Below are 27,593 nucleotides of genomic sequence, written 5' to 3' on the forward strand. Positions count from 1 at the left end.
AGCCCAGAGTTCAAGCCTCATGATGCACAAAAAAAGAAAAAAACTAGTTTATAGAATGCTAAATTATTTAAAACATGTTCTACCTAAGTACATAGGCAGTTCTCATCAGTATTTTGTGTCCTTGGAAAGAATTTGACAGGTGTGGTGATCCATGCCCGTAATCCTAGCACTAGCACTCTGGAGGCTAGCTCTCACTGCATAGCAGGTTCAAAGTCAGTCTGAGGTACAAAGTGAAATCACATCTCATCAACCAAAGTATACCACACAAGGGCTCGGGATGTTATTCAGTTGTCAAGTGCCTTCTTGATATGGCACATGTCTACCTGGCTTCTATCCACAATAAATAAAGAAAAAAAAGGCAGGGGGAATGGGGGGTGGCGGGACCCAGATACCAGTGGCTCACTTCTGAAATTTTAACTACTCAGTTGGGACCTGAAGCACCAGTTTGGAGCCAGTTTGGGCAAGACTCCATCTCTAAAAATCTAGCAAAAGGCTTGCCAGACTGAAGACATGGGTTAAGAAAGATGTGCCAGAGCTTGAAACCCTAAAATTAAGCTCTAGTATTAATACTAAAATAAGATTTTTAAAAGTATATTGTTTGATATTGTGGAGGGTTGTTGTTCTTTTTCTTTTATCCAATTAGTATTCCTCTAAAACACAGAAAAATATATAGACTGAAAAGATCAAAATATCTTCCCTAAGATATTTTTTCCCCCAAGATTCTGTCAGAATCTTGTATGTGTCTGGGTTTAAGTCTTATTCTTTCACAATCATAATTACCAAAAGTTAAGTTGTTAACAAATCTGGGCATGCTTACAATTGCTGACTTCCCTGGTCTCTGTGAGGAGACCAAGTTCTGAGTGACACTATTTTTTCTTTTTCTTTTTTTTTTTGGCCAGTCCTGGGCCTTGAACTCATGGCTTGAGCACAGTCCTTGGGCTTTCTCAAGGCTAGAGCTCTACCACGTGAGCCAAAGCACCAATTTTGCCTTTTTCTATGTATATACTGAGGAATCAAACCCGGGTCTTGTGCATGCTTGGCAAGTACCACTAGGCCAATCTCCCGTCCCTAATGTATGTCTGATTTTTTTTGTTGGTCATGAGACTTGAACTCTGGGCCTGGGTATTATCCCTGAACTCTTCAGCTCAAGGCTACTGCCCTACCCCTTGAGACTTATTTTTCATGAAATTATTTTTTATTTACTTTTATTTATTGTGTATTTGAGGTTTTTTTAGATAAAGACTTGAAACGGGCCTGGAATGCATCCATTGCCATCTAGTTTTTTGCTAAGTCTTTAATATTGCTTTTAGATTTCCAATTTCTATCATCAAAACCACAGCATTTTCTCTCTGATCACAGATTAACAGTACCTAAGTGGCTGAGAGCATAGCCTAGTGGTAGAGTGCCTGCCTAGGGTACATGAAGCCCTGGTTCAATTCCTCAGTATCACATATATCAAAAAAGCCAGAAGTGGTGCTGAGGCTCAAGTGATAGAGCACTGGCCTTAAGAAAGCCCAAGGACAGTACCCAGACCCTGAATTCAAGCTCTAGGACTAGGGGGAAAAGGTAACCTAAGGTAACCATTTGAGCTTTCATATTTCAGTTGTACTTTATGTGGTCAGTTTCTTTTTCCCTAAGGAGTTAACTTCTTTAGAGAAATATCTTTCTGAGTAAAAGTCAGAAATGCCTAGTGCAATAACAGGAAAATTCATACGAGCAGCATTTCACTATTAGCTCACTTGTGTTGGACAGAACTGTGTTTTCAGAGCCCAAAGAGAGATTTCCTCCTGCATGAGCAGAATGGAGTTATGGTTCTCCAGCTGGTGTTTTCTGCTTTTATGAATTGTGATGTATGAAAAACCAGAGAAATCATTCAAAATGTATTATAGAAGATAGAAATAAATTTAAGGTAAGGGGGAGACAGGTTTGGTGTCCAGAGTCTATAATCCTAGCTACTTGGGATTTTTTTTTAATGGACATTTAATTATTCCTACATCTTAACTGTTGTGAATAATATGCCACAGTGAATGTGGGTATATAGACATCTCTTTGAGGTACTGATTTCATTACCTTTAGAAATATACCCACAGAGCAGATTGTTGTATCATATGGTAGTTCCATTATTAAGTTTCTGAGGAACTTTCATACTGTTTTACATAATGACTGTACCAATTTATAGTTTTGCCATCAGTAAGGGTTTCATCAACAAAATCCATCCAACCATCTACTCATCCATCCTTCCATCCATCTCTGTCTAAAATAGCTATGCTAACAGGTTTGTGGTGATAAGACTGGTTAAATGAGCATTTTTTTCCCAAGAACTGTTGCCTGTGTATCTGTTCTGTGTATTGAGAAAGGCCTGTTGAAATTCTTTTCCATGTTTAAAACTGAGTTATTTGATTTTTGCTGTTATTTGATATACTTGGGCATTTTTTATATTAACCCTTACCAAATACATGGTTCACTAATACTTTCATTTCATAAGACTTTCTATTATTTATTTTTTTACATTATGTTTGCCTTTTTTTTTTTTTTGTGCCAGCCCTGGGGCTTGAACTCAGGTTCCGGGCACTGTCCTTGAGCTTTCTCAAAGCTAGCGCTCTACCACTTGAGCCACAGCACTGCTTCTGGCTTTTTCTATATATGCGGTATTGAGAATTGAATCTAGGGCTTCGTGTATGCTAGGAAAGCACTCTAGGCCAGACTCCCAGCCCTGTTTGCTTTATGTTAAGGCTTTGTTTTGTTTTATTTTGCCAGTCATGAGGCTTGAACTCAGGGCCTGAACACTGTCCTTGGACTTTTCTCAAGGCTAGTACTCTACCACTTGAGCCACAGTGCCACTGCCAGCTTTCTTCTATGTATGTGGTACTAAGGAATCGAACCCTGGTCTTCGTGCATGCTAGGCAAGCACTCTACCACTAGGCTAAACTCCTGGCCTATGTTAAGGCTTTTTAGTGTAATGTAATCCTACTTGTCTATTTTTACTTTTGTTCCTTGCACTATTGGTGTCATATCCACAAAGAATCATAGTCTACTTCACTATCTAGGAACAGTTTTTGTTTTTGTTTTTTGCTTCTTTGTCGGTCATGTGACTTGAACTCTGGGCCTGGGCGTAGTTCCTGAGCTTTTCAGCTGCTGCTCTATCTTTTGAGCTACAGCACCACTTCTGGTTTTCTGGTGGTTAATTGGAGATAGAGTTTCATAGACTTCAGGTTGGCTTTGAACTGCAGTCCTCAGAACTCAGCCTCCTGAGTAGAGTAGTTAGGATTATAGGCCCGGCTAAGGAACAGTCTTTTTTTTTTTTTTTTTTTTGGCCAGTCCCGGACTTGAGCTCAGGGCCTGAGCACTGTTCTTGTAGAGCTCTAGCCTTGAGAAAGTACCACGTGAGCCTCAGCACCACTTCTGGCTTTTTTTTCTATGTATGTGGTGCTGAGGAATCGAGCCTGGGCTTTCAATGCATGCTAGGCAAGCTCTCTACCATTAGGCCAAGCTCCCAACCAGGAACAATCTTTCTTAGGCTGTCTTCCAGTAATTATGCAGTTTCAGATCTTATATTAGTTTTCAATGTATTTTGATTTGATTTTTGTTTTCCTGTTGGTATTTGTTGAAGAGGATTATCCTTTCTTCATGCTTTCATTGAAGATGTTGACTGTAGATGAGTAGATTTTTGACTTCTTTTCTGTTTGTTGGTATATATGCATGTGATAATAGTGCCATATTGTTTTAGTTACTGTATAGCTTCATTGGTGTGTGTGTGTGTGTGTGTGTGTGTGTGTGTAAAGTTAGGAAATAATGTCTCCAGTCTTTTTCCTGATTATTTCTTGAGCTATTCTGAGTTCTTCCTTGCTTATTGCACAGTCACTTTGGTTCTAGTCTCCTTCAGATTTATATTTAATGTGTCAATAAAATAATATTTTTAAATCTCCAAGAATAAACCCTGGTTAAAGAAAGCCTAAGGGAGCTGGTCGAGGTAGCTCAACGCCTGTAATCCTAGCTACTCAGGAGGCTGAGATCTGAGGATTGCGGTTCAAAGCCAGCCTGGATACTAAAGACTGAGAGACTCTAACCTCCACTTAATCACTAGAATATGGGAAGTGGGGCTGTGGCTCAAGGGGTGGGGTGATAGCCTTGAGCTGAAGAGCTCAGGAGCAGTACTTAAGCCCCATGACCCACAAAAAGGAAGAAAAGAAAAGAAAGAAAGCCAGCCTAGGGGTAAGAAACCTTTTGTACTCTGATGTGTAAAGAAGTTCATCAAGGTACTTGCTAATAGTCTGCTGATTTGTTCAGTGATAAATGTTTTAGGTCAGAAGATAACTATTTTTTTTTAATTTTAATTTTTGCCAGTCCTAGGGCCTGAACTCAAGGCCTAGGTATTGTCCTGGGTACTGTCTTTGAGCTTTCTCAAGACTAGTACTCTACCACTTGAGCCACAGTACCACTTCTGGCCTTTTCTGTGTATGTAGTAACCAAGGCATCAAACCCAGGGCTCCGTGCATGCTAGGCAAGCACTCTACTACTAGGCCACATTCCTGGCCCAAGATAACTTTTTTTTTTTAACCTATCTTACTTTATGCTTTAGAGTTGAAAGTTTATAGCAAAATTGAGTGAAAAGTACAGTTTTCATATTAATTTTGGAAAATAAGCTAAATTCTTAGCACTTAGAACTTTAGTATTTATAATAAAATACAATGTCTTTGTTTAATTTTTGTGTGGCGGTTGTTTTTCTGGTCTTGGGCTTGAACTTAGGGCCTAAGTACTATTCCTGAGATTCATTTTCTCAAGGCTAGTACTTCAGTACTTGAACTTCAGAATCACTTCTTATTTTTTTCTGAGTAGTTTATTGGAGATTAGAGTCTCATAATGAATGAATGAATGGTAGTGCCAAAGACCTATAAAATAGCACTTAACAGTTTTGATTCCTTAAGTGGATATTTATTATCTTCAAAAATTGAATATTCTGCTACCAAATTGATTATTGTATTCTAACACAATTGAAGGAAAAAATCTAATTTTGTTTATATATTTTTTATGTATGTATACACTTTAGATTTTTTTTTCTCTTTTTTTAATTTTTTTTTTTGCCAGTCCTGGGCTTCAGCTCAGTGTCCGAGCACTGTCCTTGGACTTTCTCAAGGCTAGAGCTCTACCACTTGAGCCACAGCACCACTTCCAGCTTTTTTTCTATGTATGTGGTACTGAGGAATCGAACCCCGGTCTTTATGCATGCTAGGCAAGCACTTTAACCACTAGGCCAAACTCCCAGCCCACACTTTAGATTTTTTAATTCAGTGCTTCATGCTCACCAGGTTGGAACTCTTTTAACAGTTGAATAAACTTGTAGCTCATTTTTCTTTGTTTCAGTTAACTTGTATTTCATTTTTTTGTTTCAATTTTGAAATAAATTATATCTTTTAAAATTGTAAACAGAAAAAGAGTCTCACAGTCTTTTCTGCCCTGGCAAGCTTTGCACCTCCATCTTGAGATCTCAGCCTCCTGAGTGGGAGTACAACCACCTACATCTGGCATAAACTTAGTTTTAAAATTTATTTTAAATCTTAGGCTGAGTTGTAGCTGCACTGTCGTAATTTTATAGCAAGCTTTGATGGAATATAGCCATTAAGCTACTTGAATATCACATTAAGAATTGAAGAATAGATTTATTAGATTTAGGAAAGTATCAAATACTGAGCAAACAATATCGTATTGATATTATACATTAATTTTTCATTATTGTCTTAGATGCTGATTTTTTTTACCAGTTTCTTATAGACAAATTACATTTATCTTAACACCTAAAAAGTAAATATATCTGTTAGTAACTCCAAAGTAGAAAATGACACTTTTTAATAAGCATGTGTTTGTGCGCACACGCAAACACCTACACACAGATGTATAAAATCTTTTCTTTATAAATAAAAAAACTAGTGCTTTTTTCCATGTGATTTTTTTATAGCCAGTTTTACTTTTTAGAAATCTTGTCACTAAAAGCTATTTTAATAATAATAATTCTCCAAAGTAGCAATAGTGTAGTTACAAAAATGTGTTTTTTAAGAAAAATTTATAACATATATTACAATACAATGTTATATGCAATTACCCAATTAAATATAATAATTTGTGTTTTATATACAATATTCATATGCAGATACACAATATATAAGTTATATGTGTAAATGTATATTTATAAATGTATATGTAACTTAGTTGTATATATTAAGTATGTAATTATATATATTGAACTTGTAATGGCATAATTTTATGAGGTAATATTACTATTCTGAGGTGGTAGAATGTGGTACAATGAAGACAAGTCTATGTACCACTTGAAGTCTGTAGCCATCTAGTGTAACCATAACTCAGTACGGAGACATAATGGTTTTGTGACAATGAATTTACTTTTTAATGTCTATTTTATGTTTCATATCTTAAAAGATAGAAATATTTTAATGGTGTAGCAAAAGAAAAAATGGTCTATGTTCTCTTTATTATCTAGGCATTTTTATTACCAATTTGTGAAGCAGCAGCTATGAGGAAAGTAGTAAAAGTATATCAAGAATGGATCCAACAAGAGGAAAAACCTTTGTTTATGCAAGAGCCTGAAGAAATTGTGATCACTTCTTTAGACATACCTTGCATTGAAAATGTCACAGACCATGATATTTCAGTGGAGGAAGATGAAAAAAGAGAAGAGGTAAATGAAAGATTTATATATTTTTATAAGTTTAATAGATTAAAGTTTTATAAAATGTAACAATGTATTATCACAAAGGTGCTTAAATAGGAAGGGAAGCTATCTTTCATTATACTTTACAGTTTAGATAGTGTTAACAAGTAGTTACTTCAGTGTCCTTTTGCAAAGCTCTTTGATATCATAATTTTAAAAAGGTATATTGCAGTTCTACACTGTTTAGCCATTGTGTAGGTAAAAGTAAAATGGTGTCATATTTTAAACTGTACTACATGAAAATGGTTATAGAACATACTTTGTGAGGTGATTATCTAAAGTTTCTTTTTTCCTGAAAGCACTGTCTTTTTTTTTTTTTTTCCCCAGAGTGCTTACCCATCACAAACCATAATGTTTTGAATTCTTTTCTGGGCTCTTGCAGCACAGCAATTGCAAAATGTGAAACTTCTTAGTGTAATATTCAGTGTTGTGATAAGGTAATAGGTCCCTGAGTTTACTCAGACAGGAAAGACAGTAGATAGCATAGAGGTGGTAATATTTGGGCCCTTGATTCCATTCTTTAAGTCTAAATGAATTCTTGTCCTTTCTGTTTTTATGAGAGAGGATCTGTTCGTGTAGTACCAGGCTGGCCTTGAATTGATCCTTTCGTGTCCGCCTCCCAAGTTCTAGTATTACTATACTACCAGTCTTTGATCTTTTTTTTTTTTTTTTTCCAGTCCTGGGCCTTGAACTCAGGGCTTGGGCACTCACTGTCTTTGGGCTTTCTTAAGGCTAGAGCTCTACCACTTGAGCCACAGCACCATTTCTGGCTTTTTTTTCTTCTTTCTGTTCTATGTGTTACCAAGGAATTGAACCGGGGTCTTCATGCTAGGCAAGCACTCTACCACTTGGCCAGACTCTCAGCCCTCTGTTTTTTTTTAAAGACCTACTCGTTCTGTTTAGTCCAGATGGGCTTCTAAGTCAGTCTCTCAAGTGGTGTCCTATTTCTAAAAAAAGGAAAAGAAAATAGGAAATACAGTTGGTTTTGAGGATAGCTCAATAATAGAGTGTATGACTACTAGCATGCATGAAAATCTAGGTTCAGTCTCCATCATCAAAAAAATAGAAGTGGAGAATATAGTTGAAGTACATAAGATTAATGATAAAAATTACAAAATTAGGAACAAAGCACTATTTGTTATATAACAATAAGAAACATTGAATATTTAACAATGTGTAGAAAATAAACCAATCAGTATAATTTATTTTCTACAAACATGTAAGCTGTCTATGTCCTGAGCCTATCTGTGTCTTCTAAATAAAATTGATGAGTGTAAACTATGTGTGCATCATTTAAAAAAAACAAACATGAATCAAAAGAGGAAGCTGGCGCAGTGGCTCATGCCTGTAATCCTAGCCACTCAGGAAGCTGAGATCTGAGGATCAAGGTTCAAAGCCAGCCCAGGCACAAAAGGACCTTGAGACCTTATCTCCAATTAACCTCTAGAAAACAGGAAGTGAGGCTTGGCTCAAGGGTAGGGCAGTAGCCTTGAGCTGAAGAGCTCCAGGACAGCACCCCGGCCCAGAGTTCAAGCCCCAAGCCCCAAGCCCCACAAAAAACAAAAGGAAAAAAAAGAGAAAGAGGAAGCATTGATATAGTGTGTTAGATATGCATTTTCTGTTGGTGACTACAACATTGCCTCTTTCCTCCTGGTTAGTATTAGGACTTGAACCTGAGGCCTTTTCTTGCTCAGCTGGCACTCTTAACATTTGAGCACATCATTTCTTTAACCATATTGAATTTGAGATGCTTGTTGATACTTGAGAAAATTAGGGCCAGTTCTAAGAGGATTTTATTGTGTAAATGTGTATTTATGTGTCAGGTGTATATGAAGAGCACACTATTATTGACAATCAGGAAGACTGTTAGTAAGACACCTGATCACAGAGATTCAGTGTTCAAGAGAAAGGCTAGTAGACTAGACATTCATATATTATCATGTTGACTACTCAGAACTGAATTCCAATACCATTTCTGGTAATGGCACAGAAGTTCACATTGGATGTTACAATTAAACACTTTGGTGTATATGTGTGAGCGTATTTAGAAACTCAATGAAGTTATTGGCAAGAAGGACATAAGGCCATTGTTTAGTAATAGAGCACTTTTATCACTGCAAAATTCTTGGTTTGGTCTCTGGCACTGACCTTCAAGTTTCTTTATTTTGCAACAAAGGTAATTGTAAAAAGAAAAAGAAAAAACTGTAAAGGCAGGAATAAACTGTAGAGAGACTTAGAAATGCCCTAAGTGAAATTTCTGATTACATGCTTTTTACTAAAGAAAGTTCTGTACTTATCAGCTGGAACTAGGGTGGTAGAGTGCTTGCCTAGCATACACAAAGCCCTAGGTTCGATTCCTTGGTACCACATACTCAGAAAAAGCCAGAAGTGGCGCTGTGGTTCAAGTGGTAGAGTACTAGGCCTTGAGAAAGCCCAAGGACAGTTCCCAGGCCCTGAGTTTAAGTCCTAGGACAGACCAAAAAAAAAAAAAAAAAAAAAAGTAGGATAAAGATCAGCTTTAAATATTTAGATTCTTTCAAAACAAACTTCGTCTTTTACGAAACTATAAATGGTATAATCCATTTGTTGAATGTGATGTGTGAGAGTATGGTTGAAAGGTTTAAACAATAGATCATAGAAAATTCTAAATTTATATTTATGCATATTTATTTTTTTATTAACTGACTAATCATATTTTTTCTTTAAATATAATTTTATTGTTAGTATTAAGGTGCACGTCAGCCTCATAATTTCATAAGTCTGCTAAGGAGTATATTGCTGCTTTTGGACAATATCACCCCTCCTCTACTTTACCCCACTGTTCCCCTCCCATCTCTGCCCACAAGTTGCATAGTTCATTTTCTACTGAATAGCATCATTGCATTTGCTCACTCTTCTTCTTCTTTTCTTTCTGTGCCCCCCCTTAACCTCCCTTAAAAAAGACAACCCAAAGCAAAACCAAACACCACCACTACTATACCAACGAAAACCTATGTTTCCATTTCCTGGAATTTTTTTTTATTAAAGAATTTATTAACATTGATTTTTACATCATATTTCAAATGACAAGTTTAACAAACAAGTGTTTAAGAAGGGAATCTCTATATATAATCACTGGCACTTAGATTTTAGAACATAATCAAAATTAAACTATGGGTTTGTATGTCATAGATACATATTAGTTTATGAAATAAAACATTATGTCTGTAGAGTCATAGGTTTCTATGTCTATATAGTTATGTTTATATTTCCATTACCATGTCCATAGCATTGGGTATGCAAATATTGAGTCCTCGTTCTTATACTCTTTGGGTCTAATAGCCACATATTGAGGATACCATGTGCCTTTTGTTCCTTAGGTCTTGACTCCTAATCATAATTTAAAAAAATTGTTTTTGAGAAGTAGTGCTGTGGCTCAAGGGGTAGGGTGATAGCCTTGGGCTGAAGGGCTCAGGGATAGCGCCCAGCCCCAGAGTTCAAGTCCCACCCTGACAAAAAATGAAAAAAAAAAGGTAGCTACTCAGGAGGCTGAGATATGAGGATCATGGTTCAAAGCAGCCTGGTAACAATTAACCACCAGAAAACCCAAAGTGGGGTCGTGGCTCAAGAGGTAGGGTGGTAGCCTAGAGCCGAAGAGCTCAGGGACAATGCCCAGGCCCAGAGTTCAAGTCTTAGACCAACCAAAACAAAACAACAACAACAAAAAAACAGTTTTTGTCAGTGTGAGGTTTTTATTGATTGGTTTGTTTTCTCATGAGGTTCTGGAGACTGAAGTACTGTATGATTGGATCCATGCTCTATTCCCTTTCTCAGACCTGGTTTTTCTAGCTAAATAAAATACCTATTTTGGAGAGAAACTTCTTTAGTAGTAAGATCTAGTAATTTCATGAGCCTTCTTGTTACTGACTTGTTGCAGCTTTCTTGCTAATGAAATACTAAACACTGATTTTTTTGTTTCAGGAAAATGGGACCAGTATTGCTGAGCATGTTCGAAATTCTAGTTGGGCAAAAAATGGCACCTACCAAAAAATGGCACCTGTCCATGAAGAAGCCATAGAAGAAAACATTAGAGCTGGTACCCAGGCAGTTTTACAGGTAGGTCAGTTTATTGCCTTTTTTTTGGGGGGGGGGGGCAGTCCTGGGCCTTGAGCTCAGGGCCTAACTACTGTCCTTGGGCTTTCTCAAGGCCAGTGCTCCACCACTTGAGCACCAGTTCTGGCTTGTTCTCTATGTATGTGGTTTTGAGGAATCAAACTGGGTATCTGTGCATGCTAGGCAAGCAAACTCCCAGTCCCCCCCCTATTTAAGGAAATCAGGATTTCAGCCCAGTACCTGTGACTCAGACCTGTAATTCTAGCTACTCACCAGCAAGAAGAACTAGTCCATAGCCTTATGTTCAAACTCCAGTACTCACTGGATTCTAGGATATGATATAATTTTTTTAAATATAAAAATTTGCACCAGGCTCAGTGGCTCATGTCTGTAATCCTAGTTACGTAGGAGGCTGAGATCTGAGGATCGAGGTTCAAAGCTATCCTGGCACTACAAAAAGCCTCAAAGCCAGAGAGACTCTTATTTCCAGTTAATCACCAGAAAAGGCTAAGTGGGGCTGTGGCTCAAGGGTAGGATGGTAGCCTTAGCTGAAGAGCTCAAGGACAGTGCCCAGGCCCAGAGTGTAAGCCCTATGATCCCTCCCAGCTAAAAAACACAAAACTTTGCCACCTGCATTTTTTCCAGTTATTATACTCTGTTATATTTGTTTTTAATCCTTATTCTTCATTTTATAGTATATATTGAAGAATAACTCATAGATGAGAAAGGATCCTTCAATTTAGTATTATTAAAGGAAAAATGAAAGAAAACACAAACTTTAAAATGATAATATTTTATGTATACACATATATGTACCAAAAATTAAATTCTGATAAGATATGTGAAAATGTGAAGATGTAAGATTCAAAACCACTTCATCAATATTGAATTTGAGTATTGCCTATTTATGTGCTTTACTACTGAGACTCACCATAGCCCGATTTTTTTTTCTTTTTTTTTTTTTTTTTTTTTGTGGGTCATGGGACTTGAACTCGTCCTGGGTGCTGTCTCTGAGCTCTTTAGCTCAAGGCTACAGCCCTATCCCTGGGCCTGGGCATTGTCTCAGAGCTCTTAAGCTCTGAGGGCACCCAACCCTTGAGCCAAGCCCCACTTCCCAGTTTTCTAGAGGTTAATTGGAGTCTTAGATCCTTTTGTGCCTGGGCTGGCTCTGAACCTTGATCCTCAGATCTCAGCCTCTTGAATAGCTAGGATTACAGGTGTGAGCTACTGTGCCCCACCCAATTAATTTTTTTTTTGAAGTCAGACTGTTGTTGTTAAAGCCATATTTGACCCCTACCTTATAAAATGGAAAGTATATTAATTTCTTAATTCCTTTAATTCCTTGATGTGTGAGTACATCTGATAGAGGAGATTGTTCTTTCCCATGAGACTTTTCTTCACTTGGCTTCAGTACCCTCCTATTTTTCTTATATCTCACTGGACACTTCTCAAATTAGATTTTTCCCCCTAGTCTTGGTTCTTGAACTCTAAGCCTGAGCACTGTTTCTGAGCTTCTTTGTGCTCATGGCTAGCACTCTATCACTTGAGCCACTCCAGCTTTTTCTGAGTAGTTTATTGGAGATGAGAGTCTCTGACTTTCCTGCCTAGGCAGGCTTGAATTGTGATCCTCAGATATCAGCCTCCTTAGTAGCTAGGATAACAGATGTGAGCCACCAGTGCCCAGCTATATGTCTATATCCATATTTATATCTATATACATCAAGATCTATCTCTCTATATCTGTCTGTCTGTCTGTCTATCTTTTTTTTTTTTTTTTGCCAGTCCCGGGTCTTGAACTCGGGATCTGGGGACTGTCCTTGAGCTTATTTTGCTCAAGTCTAGTGTTCTGTCACTTGAGCCACAGCTTTCCTTCTGGCTTTTTATGTGTACGTGGTGCCAAGGACACCCACAGCTTTGTGCATGTTAGGCAAGCACTTTACCACTAGGATGTACTCCTGACCTAGATTTTTTTCCCCCCCCATGGGACTTTTCCATTTCTCTCTCTCTCTCTCTCTCTCTCTCTCTCTCTCTCTCTCTCTCTCTCTCTCTCTCTCTCTCTCTCTTTTTTTTTAAATATTGAAATACTAAAGAATCTTGAATATCTTGAATCTTCTTGAATCTCTTTTTCTACTATTTCTCTTGTTGATTTCATTTGTTCCCATAGGTTTAAGTATCTATATGCTATATATTACCAGTTGATACTAAATCTGTAGTCTGGGCCTTCTCATAGGCTCTGGGAATTCTGAATTTAGACATTTAAATACCAAGTTGGTATTTTCACTTGGATATCAAGTAGATATGTAAAACTTTATTGTTTATTCTGAAGTTGTTTTCTGTTTTCTTTCTTTTCTTGTTTTGGTTGGTTGTGGGGCTTGAACTCTGGGCCTGGACTCTGTCCCTGAACTCTTCAGCACTCTACCACTTGAGCCACAGCACCACTTCCTCTGTTTTCATTTGTATTCTCTTTGTCTAATTTGAGAATAGTTCTTATTGGCTCAGTCTTCAGACTGTATACAAAATCTGAATACTCTGTACTCATACTACCTCCTATTATATCCATAATTATCATTTGTATTACTGCAGGAAACTCCTAGTTCATCTACTTTTGCTCTTGCCCACCTGTTCTGTTCTCAGCATGCTCTTGCCACCCTGCTCTGTTCTCAGCATGGTAGCCAAAGCTATCCTTTGAAAGGCAGTTAGGGGGCCGGGAGTTTGGCCTAGTGGTAGAGTGCTTGCCTAGCATGCACGAAGACCCAGGTTCGATTCCTCAGTACCACATACATAGAAAAAAAACTGGAAATGGTGCTATGGCTCAAGTGGTAGATTTCTAGCCTTGAGAAAGTCCAAGGACAGTGCTCAGTCCCTGAGCTCAAGCCAGGACTGGCAGAAAATAAAGTTAAAAAAAAAAGGCAGTTAGGTTGTGTCATTACTCAGCTCGAAGCGTTTTAGTGTCTTTGCATTATCACTGAGCATCAAGTCTTTGTAATGGTCCAAATCTCTTATACCATTGTGATCCATGAACTAGTACTTGCTTAGAGAATAATTGCAAGATTGAGAGAAGTTTAGAAATTAAATCATTTAAGTCATTTGATTTTGATAAAAAGTTTAGGTTTATATTTTGCATAATAATAATTATACAAGGGTGGGGTTCATTGATATATCCTCTTATGTAGACAGTTTATCTTTTATTACCTTCTCCCATTTCACTTTCACTTCCTAAAACATTAATTCATTTTCTATTTTACTTTATAATAGGATCAATCCCTAAATGATTGGAGATTCTTTCTCTATTGGTAATAAGAGAATTCTCTTATTTATACTACAGAGCTCTTTTTCATGACCAATTCCCACCATTCTCTCTCTGGCTTACTTCATTCTTTTTTTAACCAGTCCTAGGGTTTCAACTCTGGGCCTGGGCTCTGTCTCTGAATCTTTCTGTTCTCAAGGGTAGTGCTGTACCTATTGAGCCACAGCGCCACTTCGTGCTTCTTCTGAGTAGTTTATTGGAGATGACTCTCATGAACTTTCCTGACTTCGTTGGCTTTGAATGGCACTCCTCTGATCTCCAACTCCTGAGAAGTTATGATTATGGGCATGTGCCACCAGTACCTGGCTTCACTTCATTCTTAATTCCTTATTGTTACCTAAGTATGCTACACAAATACCTCAGGTTATTTAAACTTGCTTTCCTTGTGTCTAGAATGTTCTTTTCCCAGACTACTACACAACTCAGTTTTGTCTTTTTCAGTTCATTTTTGTTTCTTCTCTACTCCTTTTTGCTCTTCCTCTTTTTTTTCAATACTGGGGTTTGATCTAAAATCTTTGCTTTGCTAGGCAGGCATACTACCACTGAGCTACACACTTTTTTTTTTTTTTCTTTTTGTGGGTCATGGTGTTGTTGTCCCTGAGCTCTTCAGCTCAAGGCTACTACCCTATCCCTTGAGCCACAGCCCCACTTCCCATTTTCTAGTGATTAATTGGAAATAAGAATCTCATGGTCTTTAGGGTCTTTAGTGCCAGGGCTGGCTTTGAACCTCGATCCTCAGATCTCAGCCTCCTGAATAGCTAGGATTACAAGGCATTAGCCACCATGCCCAGCCCACACACTTTTTAATACTGTTTATTTTTGAGATAATTCTTGCTTTCAGGCATGTGCCTGAACCATGATTATTTTACTTTACATTTTCTGACATCATTTGGATGGAAGTACACCACCATTCCTGAGTTGGCCTAGAAGATCCCCTAAACTTAGTCGCTTTCACAGCTGGGATGACAGACATATACCATCATACCCAGCTATTGATTGGGAAGGGATGGTTTTCTTTTTTTTCTTTTTTCCAGTCCTGGGCTTGAGCTTAGGGCCTGAGTACTGTCCTTGGACTTTCTCAAAAAGGCTAGAGCTCTACCACTTGAGTCTCAGCACCACTTCCGGCTTTTTTCTATGTATGTGGTACGTGCATGCTAAGTAAGCACTCTACTACTAGGCCAGACTCCCGGCCCCTGGGAAGGGATCTTAAGAACATTTTCCTCCAGATTGCCTTGAACCATAGTCCCTCAAGGCTCAAGACTCCCACTTAGCTAGGATTACAAGTGTGACTCTAAAACTACCCTGCTTGGGCCAGCAGTTTGGCCTACTGGTAGAGTTCTTACCCAGCATGCACTTAGACCTGTGTTCCATACCTCAGTATCACATATATAGAAAAAGCCAAAAGGGGTTATGTGGCTCAAGTGGTAGAGCTCTGACCTTGAGAAAGCCCAAAGACAGTGCTCAGGCTCTGAGTTCAAGCCCTAGGACTGTCAAAATAAATAAATAAATAAATAAATAAATAAATAAATAAATAAATAAATAAATAAAACTACCCAGCTTGCAGTGGTTACTTTTTTATTTTTTTCATATATTTTTTATTGTAATTAATAGAAGGGTTACATTATATTCGCCAGATAGAAGGTGCATTAATTCACATACATTGATACCCTTTCTCATGTCTTGGCCCCCATTTCCCTCTCCCCTACTCCCACCCCTTGCAGTGGTTACTTTTGAGGTAGGGTCTTTTTCTAATTAGGCCTGTGTCTTGACTCTGATCCACTTATTTTCTGCTTCCTTTTGTAGCTGGGATGACTTGTATCTGCTGTCATGCCTGATGGAGTTTCATGTAGACTTGTCTATTTAGCCTAGTGTGGAACTGATATCTTCCTAATTTCAGCCTTCAGAGTAGCTGGAATTACAGAGATGATCTCATAGCGCCCCCCCCCCCCCCCCCACACAGTTGTGGTGTCTTTTTGTTTTTGGTTTTTTTTTGTTGTTTTTTTTTGTTTTGTGCTCCCTGGGTCCACAGCACAATGGGGTGGTAATGAGTGGCTTTGTCCTATTTTTGCCTTTTGGCGATCCTCCTCCTCCTCCTCCTCCTCCTCCTCCTCCTCTTCCTCCTCCTGCTCCTCCTCCTCCTCCTGCTCCTCTTCCTCCTCTTCCTCCTCCTCCTCTTCCTCTTCCTCTTTCTCCTCCTCCTCTTCTTCTTCTTCTCCTTCTTTCCCCTCTTCCCTTCTCCTCCTCCCTACTCCTCCCTCCTTCTTTCTTCTACCTCCTCCTTCCTCTTCCTCTCCCCCTCCTCCCTCCTCCCCTCTTCCCCTCTTCTTCCTCCTCCATTTTGGCCAGTCCTCAAAGTGCTATAGCGTTCTACCACTTGAGTCACAGCACCACTTCAACTTTTTCTGTGTATGTGATACCAAGGACTCAAACCTGGCTTGGTGCATGCTAGGCAGACATAACTAGACGCTATCACTAGACCACACTTTTGGCCCCTTGGTGTTACTTCTTAAGCTGGCTTGTTATTTTTGTTGATAAAGAGCAATGCCTTTAAAAAGATTTTTTATCTGAATGTTCATAAAGGATATTGGCCTCTTATATAGTCTTAAAACAAAATTATTATTTTTATAAAGTAGGTTGAGTAGTTCTTATTTATCCCTGTATGAGCTTATGTATGATAGGAATCATTTTCCATAAAGATTGGTTAATTAAGAATTGTAGATAGGGCCAGGAACTTGGCCTAGTGGTTAAAGTGCTTGCCTAGCATGCACGAAGACCCGGGTTCGATTCCTTGGTACCACATATATAGAAAAAACTGGAAGTGGTGCTGAGGCTCAAGTGGTAGAGCTCTAGCCTTGAGAAAGTCCAAGGACAGTGCTCAGGCCCTGAGCTCAAGCCCAGGACTGGCAAAAAAAAAAGAATTGTAGATAGAGGGCAGGGAGTTTGGCCTAGTAGTAGAGTGCTTGCCTAGCATGCACAAAGATCCTGGTTCGATTCCTCAGCACCACATACATAATAAAAAAAGCTGGAAGTAATGCTGTGCCTCTATCCTTGAGAAAAGTCCAAGGATAGTGCTCAGACCCTGAGCTCAAGCCTAGGACTGGCAAAAAAAAAAAAAAAAAAAAAGAATTGTAGATATAGAAGATAAATGTTGTAAGTTCATAGATATACTGTCCTGTTCTTCTAGAGTGTCATTGAGAGCCTCTAGACAGCTATTGCACGGTAACTTTGTTCTTATATATATAGTTAATAAATACTATTTTGTTATTATACCAACACAATAAGCTGATTATAAATGAATTTAATTAACAGTAGACATTGGCTGCTCAGTTATAATATTTAATCTGTTTGTACAGTCTCTTAGCATGAAAATAGATACACATACCTTAAAAGAGGAACAAGCCAGGTGCTGGTAGCTTCTCAGGAGGCTGAGATTTGAGGATCAAGGTTTAAAGACAGCCCAGGCACAAAAGTTCAAGAGACTTTTATCTCCAATTAGCCACTAGAAGTGGTGCTGTGCTTAAGTGGTAGAGTGATAGCCTTGAGCTGAAGAGTTCAGAGACACTACCTAGGCCCAGAGTACAAGCTCCATGACTGACCAAAAAAAAAAGAAAAAAGGAACAGAGGATAAAATGTTTATACAACTCAGAAAATTCTTCCTGATTTAGATGCCATCTTTTTTTCATATATTTTTATTGTAATTAATAAAAGGGTTACATGATATTTGCCAGATAGAAGGTGAATTGATTCACATACATTGATACCCGTTCACATGTCTTGGTCCCTATTTCCCTTCCCCCCACCCCTCATCTTGTTTTCCCCCCTTCCCTATCCAATTTCAAATAACCAAATACAAATATATCCGATATATGAGGTAACAAAGTGAGATACTGTAACAATATGAGATAACCAAGAGACAGCAAAGGAGATGAGAGATAACATAGTACATTAAGGACAACAATCATTCATTATATGAGATGCCATTTTTTTTTTTGCAGTCCTGGGGCTTGAACTCAGGGCCTGAGCACTGTCCTTTGAGCTTTCCTCAAGGCTAGCAACCTACCACTTGAGCCACAGCACCACTTCCAACTTTTTTCATGTACATGGTACTGAGGAACCAAATCCAGGTCTTCTTGCATCCTAAGCAAGCACTCTATTACTAGACAAAACTCCCGGCCCAATTTGTCTTTTACTATAAAATAATTGTTCTTATTTGTTGTTGACTGTAGTAGAGATATAGTATTAATACTTAATGTTTAGAAGTGCTGCTTTTACATTTGGATCATTTTCTTTGAATATCTACCAGTAATGTTATATTTGTTTAGAGAAACATAGCAATAGATAGGTTTAGTGAGTTTTACTTTTGGGTACCAAATAGAATTATAATCCATAGTGTTAAAAAAAAATTGTGGAGTTTCTCTTCAAGAAATTTACCATTGAGGGCCAGGAGTATAGCCTAGTGGTAGAGTACTCACCTAGCATGCATGAAATCCTGGGTTCCATTGCCTGGAACCACTGTGGGTCAAGTGGCAGAGTGCTATCTTGAGCAAAAAGTGTCCAAAACAGTGCCCAGGCCCTGAATTCAAGCCCCAGGACTGGCAAAAAGAAAAGAAATTTACCATTGAAATTCCATTGTAAATAGCTAATGATTTTTTTTTATTATAGGTATTTATTATAAACTCAGCAAACATATTTCTTCTTGAACCTGCAAATGAAATAAAAAATCTTCTGGATGAGCATACTGATATGTGTAAACGCATTCTGAACATATATCGATACATGGTTGTTCAAGTATCAATGGACAAAAAGACTTGGTAAAAATTCCTTTGTTTTTTATTTTATATACAAATGCAGAAATTTTAAAGATAAATTGTTTGTGAGTAGGATATGTTAAAACATTATAAGCCTCCAGTTAATGAATGAATAAAAATAATACTTTAAATAATGGTGACAGTACTTCTATGCACTTTATCTCAGACACGTTTTTTTTCTCTTTTTTTTTTTTTTTTTTTTTTTGTACAGTCATGGTGCTTAAACTCAGGGTCTAGCCTAGGCACTGCCCCTGAGATTCTTTTGTCTCAAGGCAGCACTCTATCACTTGAGCCACATTGTCACTTGTGGCTTTAAGTAGTTTACTGAGGATAAGAGTCTTGGAACTTTTCCTGTCAGGGCTGCCTTTGAACTTTGATCCTTAGATCTCAGCCTCTTTAGTAGATAGGATTACAGGTGTGAGTCACCAGTGCCCAGCCAAACATGAGTTTTAGTAGCACTAGAATTGTACTTAAGCTTGCTAGGCAGATGTTCCATCACTTGAGGCAGCTTCCCCAGCCCTGACTAGTCCTCTTTTCTTTATTTTCCAGGCCTTTTGTTTTGCCTTTGACCCCCATCTCTCTACCTATAGTTTAAATAAAGTTTTGGGTTGAGGATTAACCTGTAACAATCCTGTACCCTGGGATTATATTTAGCTTATTGGTTGAGGTGAAAGTCTATCTAACTCTCTCAGGCTAGCCTTAAGGTCCTCCTGATGTCTGTCTCCTGTGTAGCTATCATGCACAAGCCACCTCACCCTGCTTCTCAAACATATTAGTACTGCTTCCTCAAGACTCTTTATGTTGTGTCTCTGCTACCACCTCTGCATATTAAGTGAACTTCTTTTTTCTTTTTTCTTTCTCTACTTTTTTCTTTATCCTACTTTGCTAAATAAACCCTACTTCAATTTACATATCAAAAAAAGCTCATTGGAATATCTTTCTGACGTGTGAGTATCTTACTTCTTCCTCTCAATCATACACACCTATGTGGAGAGGTAGTTTACGTGTGTCTGAATAATTAGTAAATAGATGATTTACAGGTTTTTGGATGCCTAATTCTTTAACCTGGCATTCAAAGCCCTTGCCTGCTTTTCTTTCTTTTTTCTTTTTCTTTTGGCCAATCTTGGAGCTTGAGCTCAGGGCCTGTGCACTGTCCTTGGGCTTTCTCAAGGCTAGAAATCTACTACTTGAGCCATAGCACCATTTCCAGTTTTTTTTCTATGTATGTGGTACTGAGAAATCGAACCCAGGTCTTCGTGAATGCTAGGCAAGCACTCTACCTCTAGGCCAAACTCCTGGTATTTCTTTTTTCCTTCTTAAACTTACCCTTTAGAATAAACATTTGCCATCTTTTCCTATTATCCCCCAAACTTTCCTGTAGATTCCATCTTCCTCTTTATAGATATCCTTTCTTACATTTTCTCCCTTACTTCCTTTCATTCTGTACTTATACCTCTATTTAGTTCTTGTCAAAATTATCTTGGTTCCTTTATTATTTATGTAGGTGTCTGTGTACCCCATGAGGTAAATTAGGTCCCAGAAGGTACAAGGTAAATATTTCCTACATTTCTCAGCATATGTATGTTGTTGGTACTCTATATATAATTAAGTGGATGGAAAAGTCAAATTTTGGAGAGAAAGCAGGTATATAATTTTTGTAAACATGATATATTGTTTTTGTAAAATTTAAAGCTTTTCTTTAAAAAAAATTAGCAGATAGGCCAAGAAGTTATCCCAAAGTCCACTCTCCTGAGATAATAAGAATTTGCCCTTTCATAAAAATCTGACTCAGCAAACCATATGTAGAGTAGTACTATGCTGTGTATATAAAGCAAAATTATTTCAGTCTTTTATTAGTGCACATGTAGTTATTTTCTTTATGCTTTAGTGAAAGAGAGAACAGTGAACATTCTCTAATTTTTATCATTCTTATAACTGGGAGTACTTAGTCAAAGGAAGTACCTAATTTATGTTTTCCTACTTAGGGAAAATGACTATTTTGGAAACTTTTGGGTTTTTTTTTTGTTTTTGTTTTTGCAAACAGTATTAATAGAATGAGTAGAAGTAGTTGTTAATAAGTAGAAGTAGTTGTTAACATTACTTGGCACACTTTTGGCACGGTATCTTTCTAAGCACTTTACGCACATTTCTTAATCCTTGTAGCACTGTTTGATGTAGATAATATGTATTATCCCTATTTTTACATGGAACAAATTTTATATACAAAGGTATTACTGTCTTTGTTCATATAAGCTATTGAGTAGTGAGCAGAAATTTGAATTCTAGAATTTCTGACTTCAGAAAGTACACTGTATTTAGACAATTCTGTTACTCTTGTGGTTTTCTTTCTATATTGTCTGAATCAGTGATGAGCCAGGAGTATTGCTGTGTGCAACATAATTTAGAGTTTACTTAGTATGTTTCTAGGTTCCCTTAAATCATAGTACTTTACTTTGCATTCTCTCCCTTCTACCACCTGAGCCTCAGCACCACTTCTGGCTTTTTTTTTTTTCTGTGTATGTGGTACCAAGGAATCGAACCCGGGTCTTCGTGCATGCTAGGCAAGCACTTTAACCACTAGGCCAAACTCCCGGCCCAAATCATAGTACTTTAGAGAGTAGTACTCATGTTTACTTTAAACAGTAGAAAATTTTCTCTCCTCCTCCTCCCTATTCCCCTCCTCTTCTTCCTATCATTTGTAGGGCTTAAACTCAGTGCTATGGGTGCTGTCCCTAAGCTCTTAGCTCAAGGCTAGCAATCTACCACATGAGCCACTGGGCCACTTCCAGTTTTCTGGTATTTAACTGGAGATAAGAGTCTCACAGACTTTTGTGCCTGGGCTGGCTTTGAACCATGATCCTCAGATCTTAGCCTCCTGAATAGCTAGGATTGCAGGTGTGAGCCTCTGGCAACCAGCAAGATTTTCTTTATTAAAGTTGTTATTATTCTATTACAAAGTGAAAAGATTACCCAATAAATAAGTGAAATAAGGTTTTACCATAAGTCAGCTAAAGTTTATTTTGTAAAGATTGCATGTGTTACTGTTTTCAAATAGCCTTTTATTTTATATGGTGAATAACTTAGACACCCATGGTTACAAATGTGACTCTTTAGATTTTTATTCTCTAAATGCATTTTTATCCTCTAAATGCATTTTTTTTTTTTTTTACCAGTCCTGGGCTTGGGCTCAGGGCTTGAGCACAGTCCTTGGACTTTCTCAAGGCTAGCACTCTACCACTTGAGCCTCAGCACCACTTCCGGCTTTTTGCTATGTATGTGGGGTACTGAGGAATCGAACCCAGGTCTTCATGCATGCTAGGCAAGCACTCTACCACTAGGCCAAACTTCCGGCCCCTCTAAATGCTTTTCTTTAGTCAAAATATACCATGTATTTTAAATTGAGTGATGGTTTTCTATTTGATTCTTTTCTTGCTTACCAGAAATATATGAATATCTGATCCTTTTGCTATTTTGGTTACATTTTTTTTTCATAATAATTGTCCCATGTAATACTGTGCCTAAAATGGATCTGTAAATTGGCCAAGAAGTAGAGGAGTCTGTAATAGAGACTTAGACTACAATATGGATATATGCCCAACTGAAATTCCTGGTTAGCCTCTTGTTCCTGTGGGGTTGAAATCAGTTTCTGAAATATCAAGTGTAGTTTTATCATTTTTATGGTAAGCATGTAAGGTAAAAAGGACAATGTTAGGATTAGGTTTACTTCCTGTTCTTAAAAAGAAAAAGGGTTTTTAAAAAAAGGGGAAGCAGCAACATCTTTTACTGTTTTTTTTCCCTCCTTAATGTCGATTATTAAAACTATAAATTTACTTATTAGCCATGTGTCTGCTCAAGGCTGAGATCAGAGGATCGCTATTACTTGAAGCCAGCCAGAGCAACAATGTCTAAGAGACTTTTTTTTTTGTGGGTTATGGGTCATGATCTCAGGCTAGGTGCTGTCCCTGAGCTCTTCAGCTCAAGGCTATCGCCCTACTCCTGGGCCTGGGTGTTGTTCCAGAGCTTTTCAGCTCAAGGCTACCACCCTAGCCTTTGAGCCAAGCCCCACTTCCTGTTTTTTTTAGAGGTTAATTGGAGATACGAGTCTTTGGCCCTTTTGTGCCGGGACTGACTTCGAGCCTTGATCCTCTGATCTCAGCCTCCTGAATAGCTAGGATTACTGGTGAGAGCCTTCATGCTCGGCTATGTCTTAGAGACTCTTATCTTTAGTTAACCACCCAAAAGTTGGAGTCTGGAGTTGAGCTATAGCTCAAGTGATAGAGTGTTAAGTTTGAGCAAAAAATCTCAGGGGCAGCACCCAAGACCAGTATTGAAGTCCCAGGACTTGCAAAAAACAAAAACAAAAACAAAAAAAACTCGGACAAAAAAACTCATTTACACCTGAAGGTATTATTGCTGAACAAATGGTTTTCAAATGGCTATTTTAGATAAAATGGAATTTAAAAATTTTAATATTTAAAGAATTCTAAAAATTTGAAATTGTCTTTTCAAAGGGAGTTATAAAGCTAATGCTGCTTTTATAACATATTTGAATTAACTAATAAACATATAAGAAGAAAATATTAATTAATCTTTTCACTTTAAGGGAACAGATGCTGCTTGTATTGCTCAGAGTTACGGAGTCTGTACTGAAGATGTCATCACAAGCTTTTCTGCAGTTCCAGGGGAAAAAAAATATGACTTTGGCAGGTCGACTTGCAGGACCACTTTTCCAGGCAATAAAAATAAATTAATTGATGGATAGAGATGTATTTTTTAAAGATTCATAGTCATGAATATGTTATCTAGAGTGGGATGCTTTAAACCAGAAATCTGTTCATATTTAAGGAACTTTTGTAGAGCAAATTAAAAGCTACTCCTGTAAATAGGCTGGTTGCCATATATACAAATTCAAAACTAGAATAACAATAAAGGAAAGGCCAAGTGTGATTACTCATGCCTATAATACTAGCTCCTTTGTGAGTCAGAGATCAGGACAATTACAGTTTGAGGCCAGCATAGGCAAAAGTTAGCAAGACCTCATCTTAACAAATAAGCAGGGCTAAGTGTATGCCTTCAATACTAGCAACTTAAGAAGCACTAGGGGAATGAATTACCATCTAAGTCTGTCCCTGGGAAAAAACAACAGACCCTATCTGAAAAAATTTTTCAAAAAGCCAAAAAGCGCTGGGAGCATGGCTCTAGTGTTAAAAGTATTTGCCTAGCAAGTATAAAACTCTGAATTCAAGCCTTGGTGCCCCTAAATAAATAAATAAATGTTGAGGAAAAAATATTAGGTTTCCGAAAAGTGTTAAAATAAGGGATTTATGATAGTTATTTTACCTTTTATATGTCATATGTCTATGGTTTCACAGAGCTGAGGAGTAATGGTCTGCTGGTTTTATGAGTTTGTAAATATCTAGGATTATTAGGAGAAAAGTTTTAAATTTGTTCCATGGTAGTACAAATACACTAAATAATCAAGAAATGTTATTCTGTAGGATTGATTATCCTCACTTCTTAGTTTATAATGTTAGTGGTATTTTAATTTTTCAGTAATTACATACTGTGATTTTCATTTTGAGGATAAAGAGTCCATTTTAAATGTTTTATATTGTGTGAAAATACAAAAGGAAATATTGCTGGGTGCTGAGGCTCACGCCTGTAATCCTAGCTACTCAGGAGGCTAAGATCTGAGGATCTTGGTTCAAAGCCAGCCTGAGCACTAAACATGAGACTTGTACCTCCGATTTAAAATGGGAAATGGATTGTGACTCAGGGGGTAGGATGGTAGCCTTGAGCTGAAGAGCTCAGGGACAGCGCTCAGGGAAGCCCCATGATCCACCAAAAAAAAAAAAAAAAAAAAAGGGAAATATTTTCTTAGGGTGTACAATAAATGTAGGAATATGGATAAAACTTTATTGTTAAAGGAAAAACTGTCTCAGGTCTAGTTCTTAGCACTGTGTATAACCTTTTAAATTGGCTTTTTTTTTTCTAGAATTCTGTTTGAATTGCTAGAATGTTGGGAGTTGCCAGTTGTTAAAATGAAATTTATTGTATATACTAATGATTGCCTGATTTATTTATATAAATGTTATCTATTTTAAAAGGGTTATGGGGCTAGGAGTTTGGCCTAGTGTTAGAGTGCTTGCTAGCATGCACAAAGACCAGGGTTTAATGCCTCAGTACCACATACATAGAAAAAGCTGGTGCTGCTGAGGCCCAAGTGGTAGACCTCTAGCCTTGAGAAAGCCCAAGGACAGTGCTGAGGGCCCAAGTTCAAGCTCCAGGATTGGAGGGGGGGAAGGGTTGTGGCCCTTGCCTGTAATTCTGGCTACTCAGGAGGTTGAGATCTACGTATGGCATTTCAAAGCCATATGGCAGGAAAGTCTGAGAGATTCTTATCTCTAACCACCAGAAAACTGGAAGTGGTGCTGTGACTCAAAGTGGTAGAATGCCACCCTTGAGCAAAAGTGCTCAGGGATAGCACCCAGGACCTGAATTCAGGCCCTACAACCTACAGCGTACCTCTTTCTTTCCCCCCCTCACCCCAAAAAAGAAAGTGTTGTGGATATTGTTAGTTAATACTTTTCTGTTTTTAGGTATTTTTTTTAAGAAGTGAGTATTTGGTTTTGAAATCTTATATTAATACATTTCATTGTTACTTCTGAATATTTGTGTTTAGACTCTTATTGTTGCCTGGATCAAAGCAAATCTGAATGTGTATATCTCTCGAGAACTCTGGGATGACTTATTATCAGTATTATCATCATTGACTTATTGGGAAGAATTGGCCACGGAGTGGTCATTAACTATGGAGACACTAACTAAAGTTTTAGCTCGGAATTTATATAGTTTGGATCTCAGTGATTTGCCATTGGATAAGCTGAGTGAACAGAAGCAGAAAAAGCATAAAGGGAAAGGTAAGAATTGTTCAGAGATGGTATACATCAGTTTGTTTAAATAAATGGAGAAAACCAAATCGGAGAAAGAGGTGAGAGCAAAGTTCTGTTCTTCCTTAGTTTTCTCCCTATTGTTAAGCCTGGAGGCTTACAAATTCCAGCAGTAAAACATGCAGATACCTTGTAATTTTTCTTACCCCTAAAATCTTAAATTTCAAAATAGCCAATTTTAATAAATACTGTATTTTATACATATTTTAGTAAAGCTAAATAAATAATCCAGAACCTTATTTTGTTTTTAAGAATTAACCAAAGAATGAAATGTATAACATGTCAGTCCTTTTTAGATCAAGCAACTTTTAGTTAGAGACAAAAGTAATTTCATTTTACTTAAGTTAAAAATTACATAATATTATTTTGAAATTTTTTTTTTGGCTGAAACAAAGCATTCTGGAAATGTGAAATATTTGTCCAATATCAAAAGAAGTGGGATAGGGTAGTAGCATAATATTTTAGTGGATGACTTTGTAATGATTCATTTATTTTTATTTTTTTTACAATTTGTTGCCAGATATTATACTCAAGTCATACTTCATACTTAACTGTTAGTACACTGTTTTAAGAATGTACTTATTTGGGGGGGAGGGAAATGGGGACCAAGACATGAGAAAGGATATCAATGTATGTGAAGTAATTCATCTTCTACCTGGTGAATATAATGTAACTCTTATATTAATTACAATAAAAAATATATGGGAAAAAAAAAGAATGCACACTTTTTTTTTTTGGCCAGTCCTGGGACTTGATCTTAGGGCCTGAGCATTATCCTTGGGCTTTCTTAAGGCTAGAGTTCTACCACTTGAGCCACAGCACTATTTCCAGCTTTTTCTATGTGTGTGGTACCAAGGAATAGTACCTGGGTCTTCGTGCATGCTAGGCAAGCACTCTACCGTTAGGCCAAACTGGCCCCCCAAATGCACTTTTTTCCTACATTTTTTCTAGACTGTTTTCCAAGTGGCTGTTCCTCATTAACTTTTTTCCTCCTCTTCCTTTTTACTCCCTCCCCACTCTCCTTCTTTACCTCCCTCTTTTTCTCCCCTCTTATTTCCTTCCTGTCATACTTGTCCAGATATTTTTATTTCTATGACAAAGCAAGTTAAGAGAATTCATAATAATTTATTGTTAATGATGTAATTTTTAAATTCTGCATTAAGTTTTAGTGTCTAATCATAATATCCAGCATTTTATTTTGCTAATTTATAATTTATTGTAAGTCTAAGAATCTGAAGCAATATAGTCCCTGTAATTTGAAGGTATTGTAGATCAGATAACCAATACACTGTATATTGAGATTGAAAATGTACGTTTCTAGGAGTTGGACATGAATTCCAAAAAGTTTCAGTTGACAAGTCATTTTCTAGAGGATGGAGTCGTGATCAACCTGGCCAAGCCCCAATGAGACAGCGAAGTGCAACAACCACTGGCTCCCCAGGAACTGAAAAGGCAAGGAGTATAGTACGGCAAAAAACTGTTGGTATGTACTCTTAAAATCATGAGACTTGTATAAGGCCAGTACATTTACAGTTTTTAGAAACAATGTATCATGCATGTCTTAGTATTGATTTTTGTTGTGAAATGAGAAACTTCTGTAGCAAATCTTTTTTTACAGTGGTACTCAGAGTTCAATAACATACTCTGTTATCCTTTTATGGTATTAAGATTTAGCATACATTCTTGTTTTTATGGACTTTATTACAAATATT

General features: G+C 37.5%; 1 protein-coding gene across 9 annotated transcripts in view; it reads left to right on the forward strand.

Annotated features, from left to right (window-relative positions):
- The window catches only part of Ralgapa1 (Ral GTPase activating protein catalytic subunit alpha 1), a 199,072-nt gene that overhangs the window by 40,758 nt on the left and 130,721 nt on the right, over nt 1-27,593 (forward strand). For all 9 annotated transcript variants that reach the window (XM_090345148.1, XM_090345156.1, XM_090345154.1 and 6 more), the window contains 6 exons: nt 6,494-6,691; nt 10,685-10,819; nt 18,786-18,934; nt 23,535-23,664; nt 25,614-25,851; nt 27,203-27,364. In XM_090345148.1, the coding sequence (XP_090201274.1) occupies nt 6,494-6,691; nt 10,685-10,819; nt 18,786-18,934; nt 23,535-23,664; nt 25,614-25,851; nt 27,203-27,364 (1,012 nt within the window). The remainder of the gene's footprint in view (nt 1-6,493; nt 6,692-10,684; nt 10,820-18,785; nt 18,935-23,534; nt 23,665-25,613; nt 25,852-27,202; nt 27,365-27,593) is intronic.

The sequence above is a fragment of the Megascapheus bottae genome, chromosome 14 (assembly GCF_031878675.1).
Source record: "Megascapheus bottae isolate mThoBot1 chromosome 14, mThoBot2.hap1, whole genome shotgun sequence".
Taxonomy (NCBI): Eukaryota; Metazoa; Chordata; class Mammalia; order Rodentia; family Geomyidae; genus Megascapheus; species Megascapheus bottae.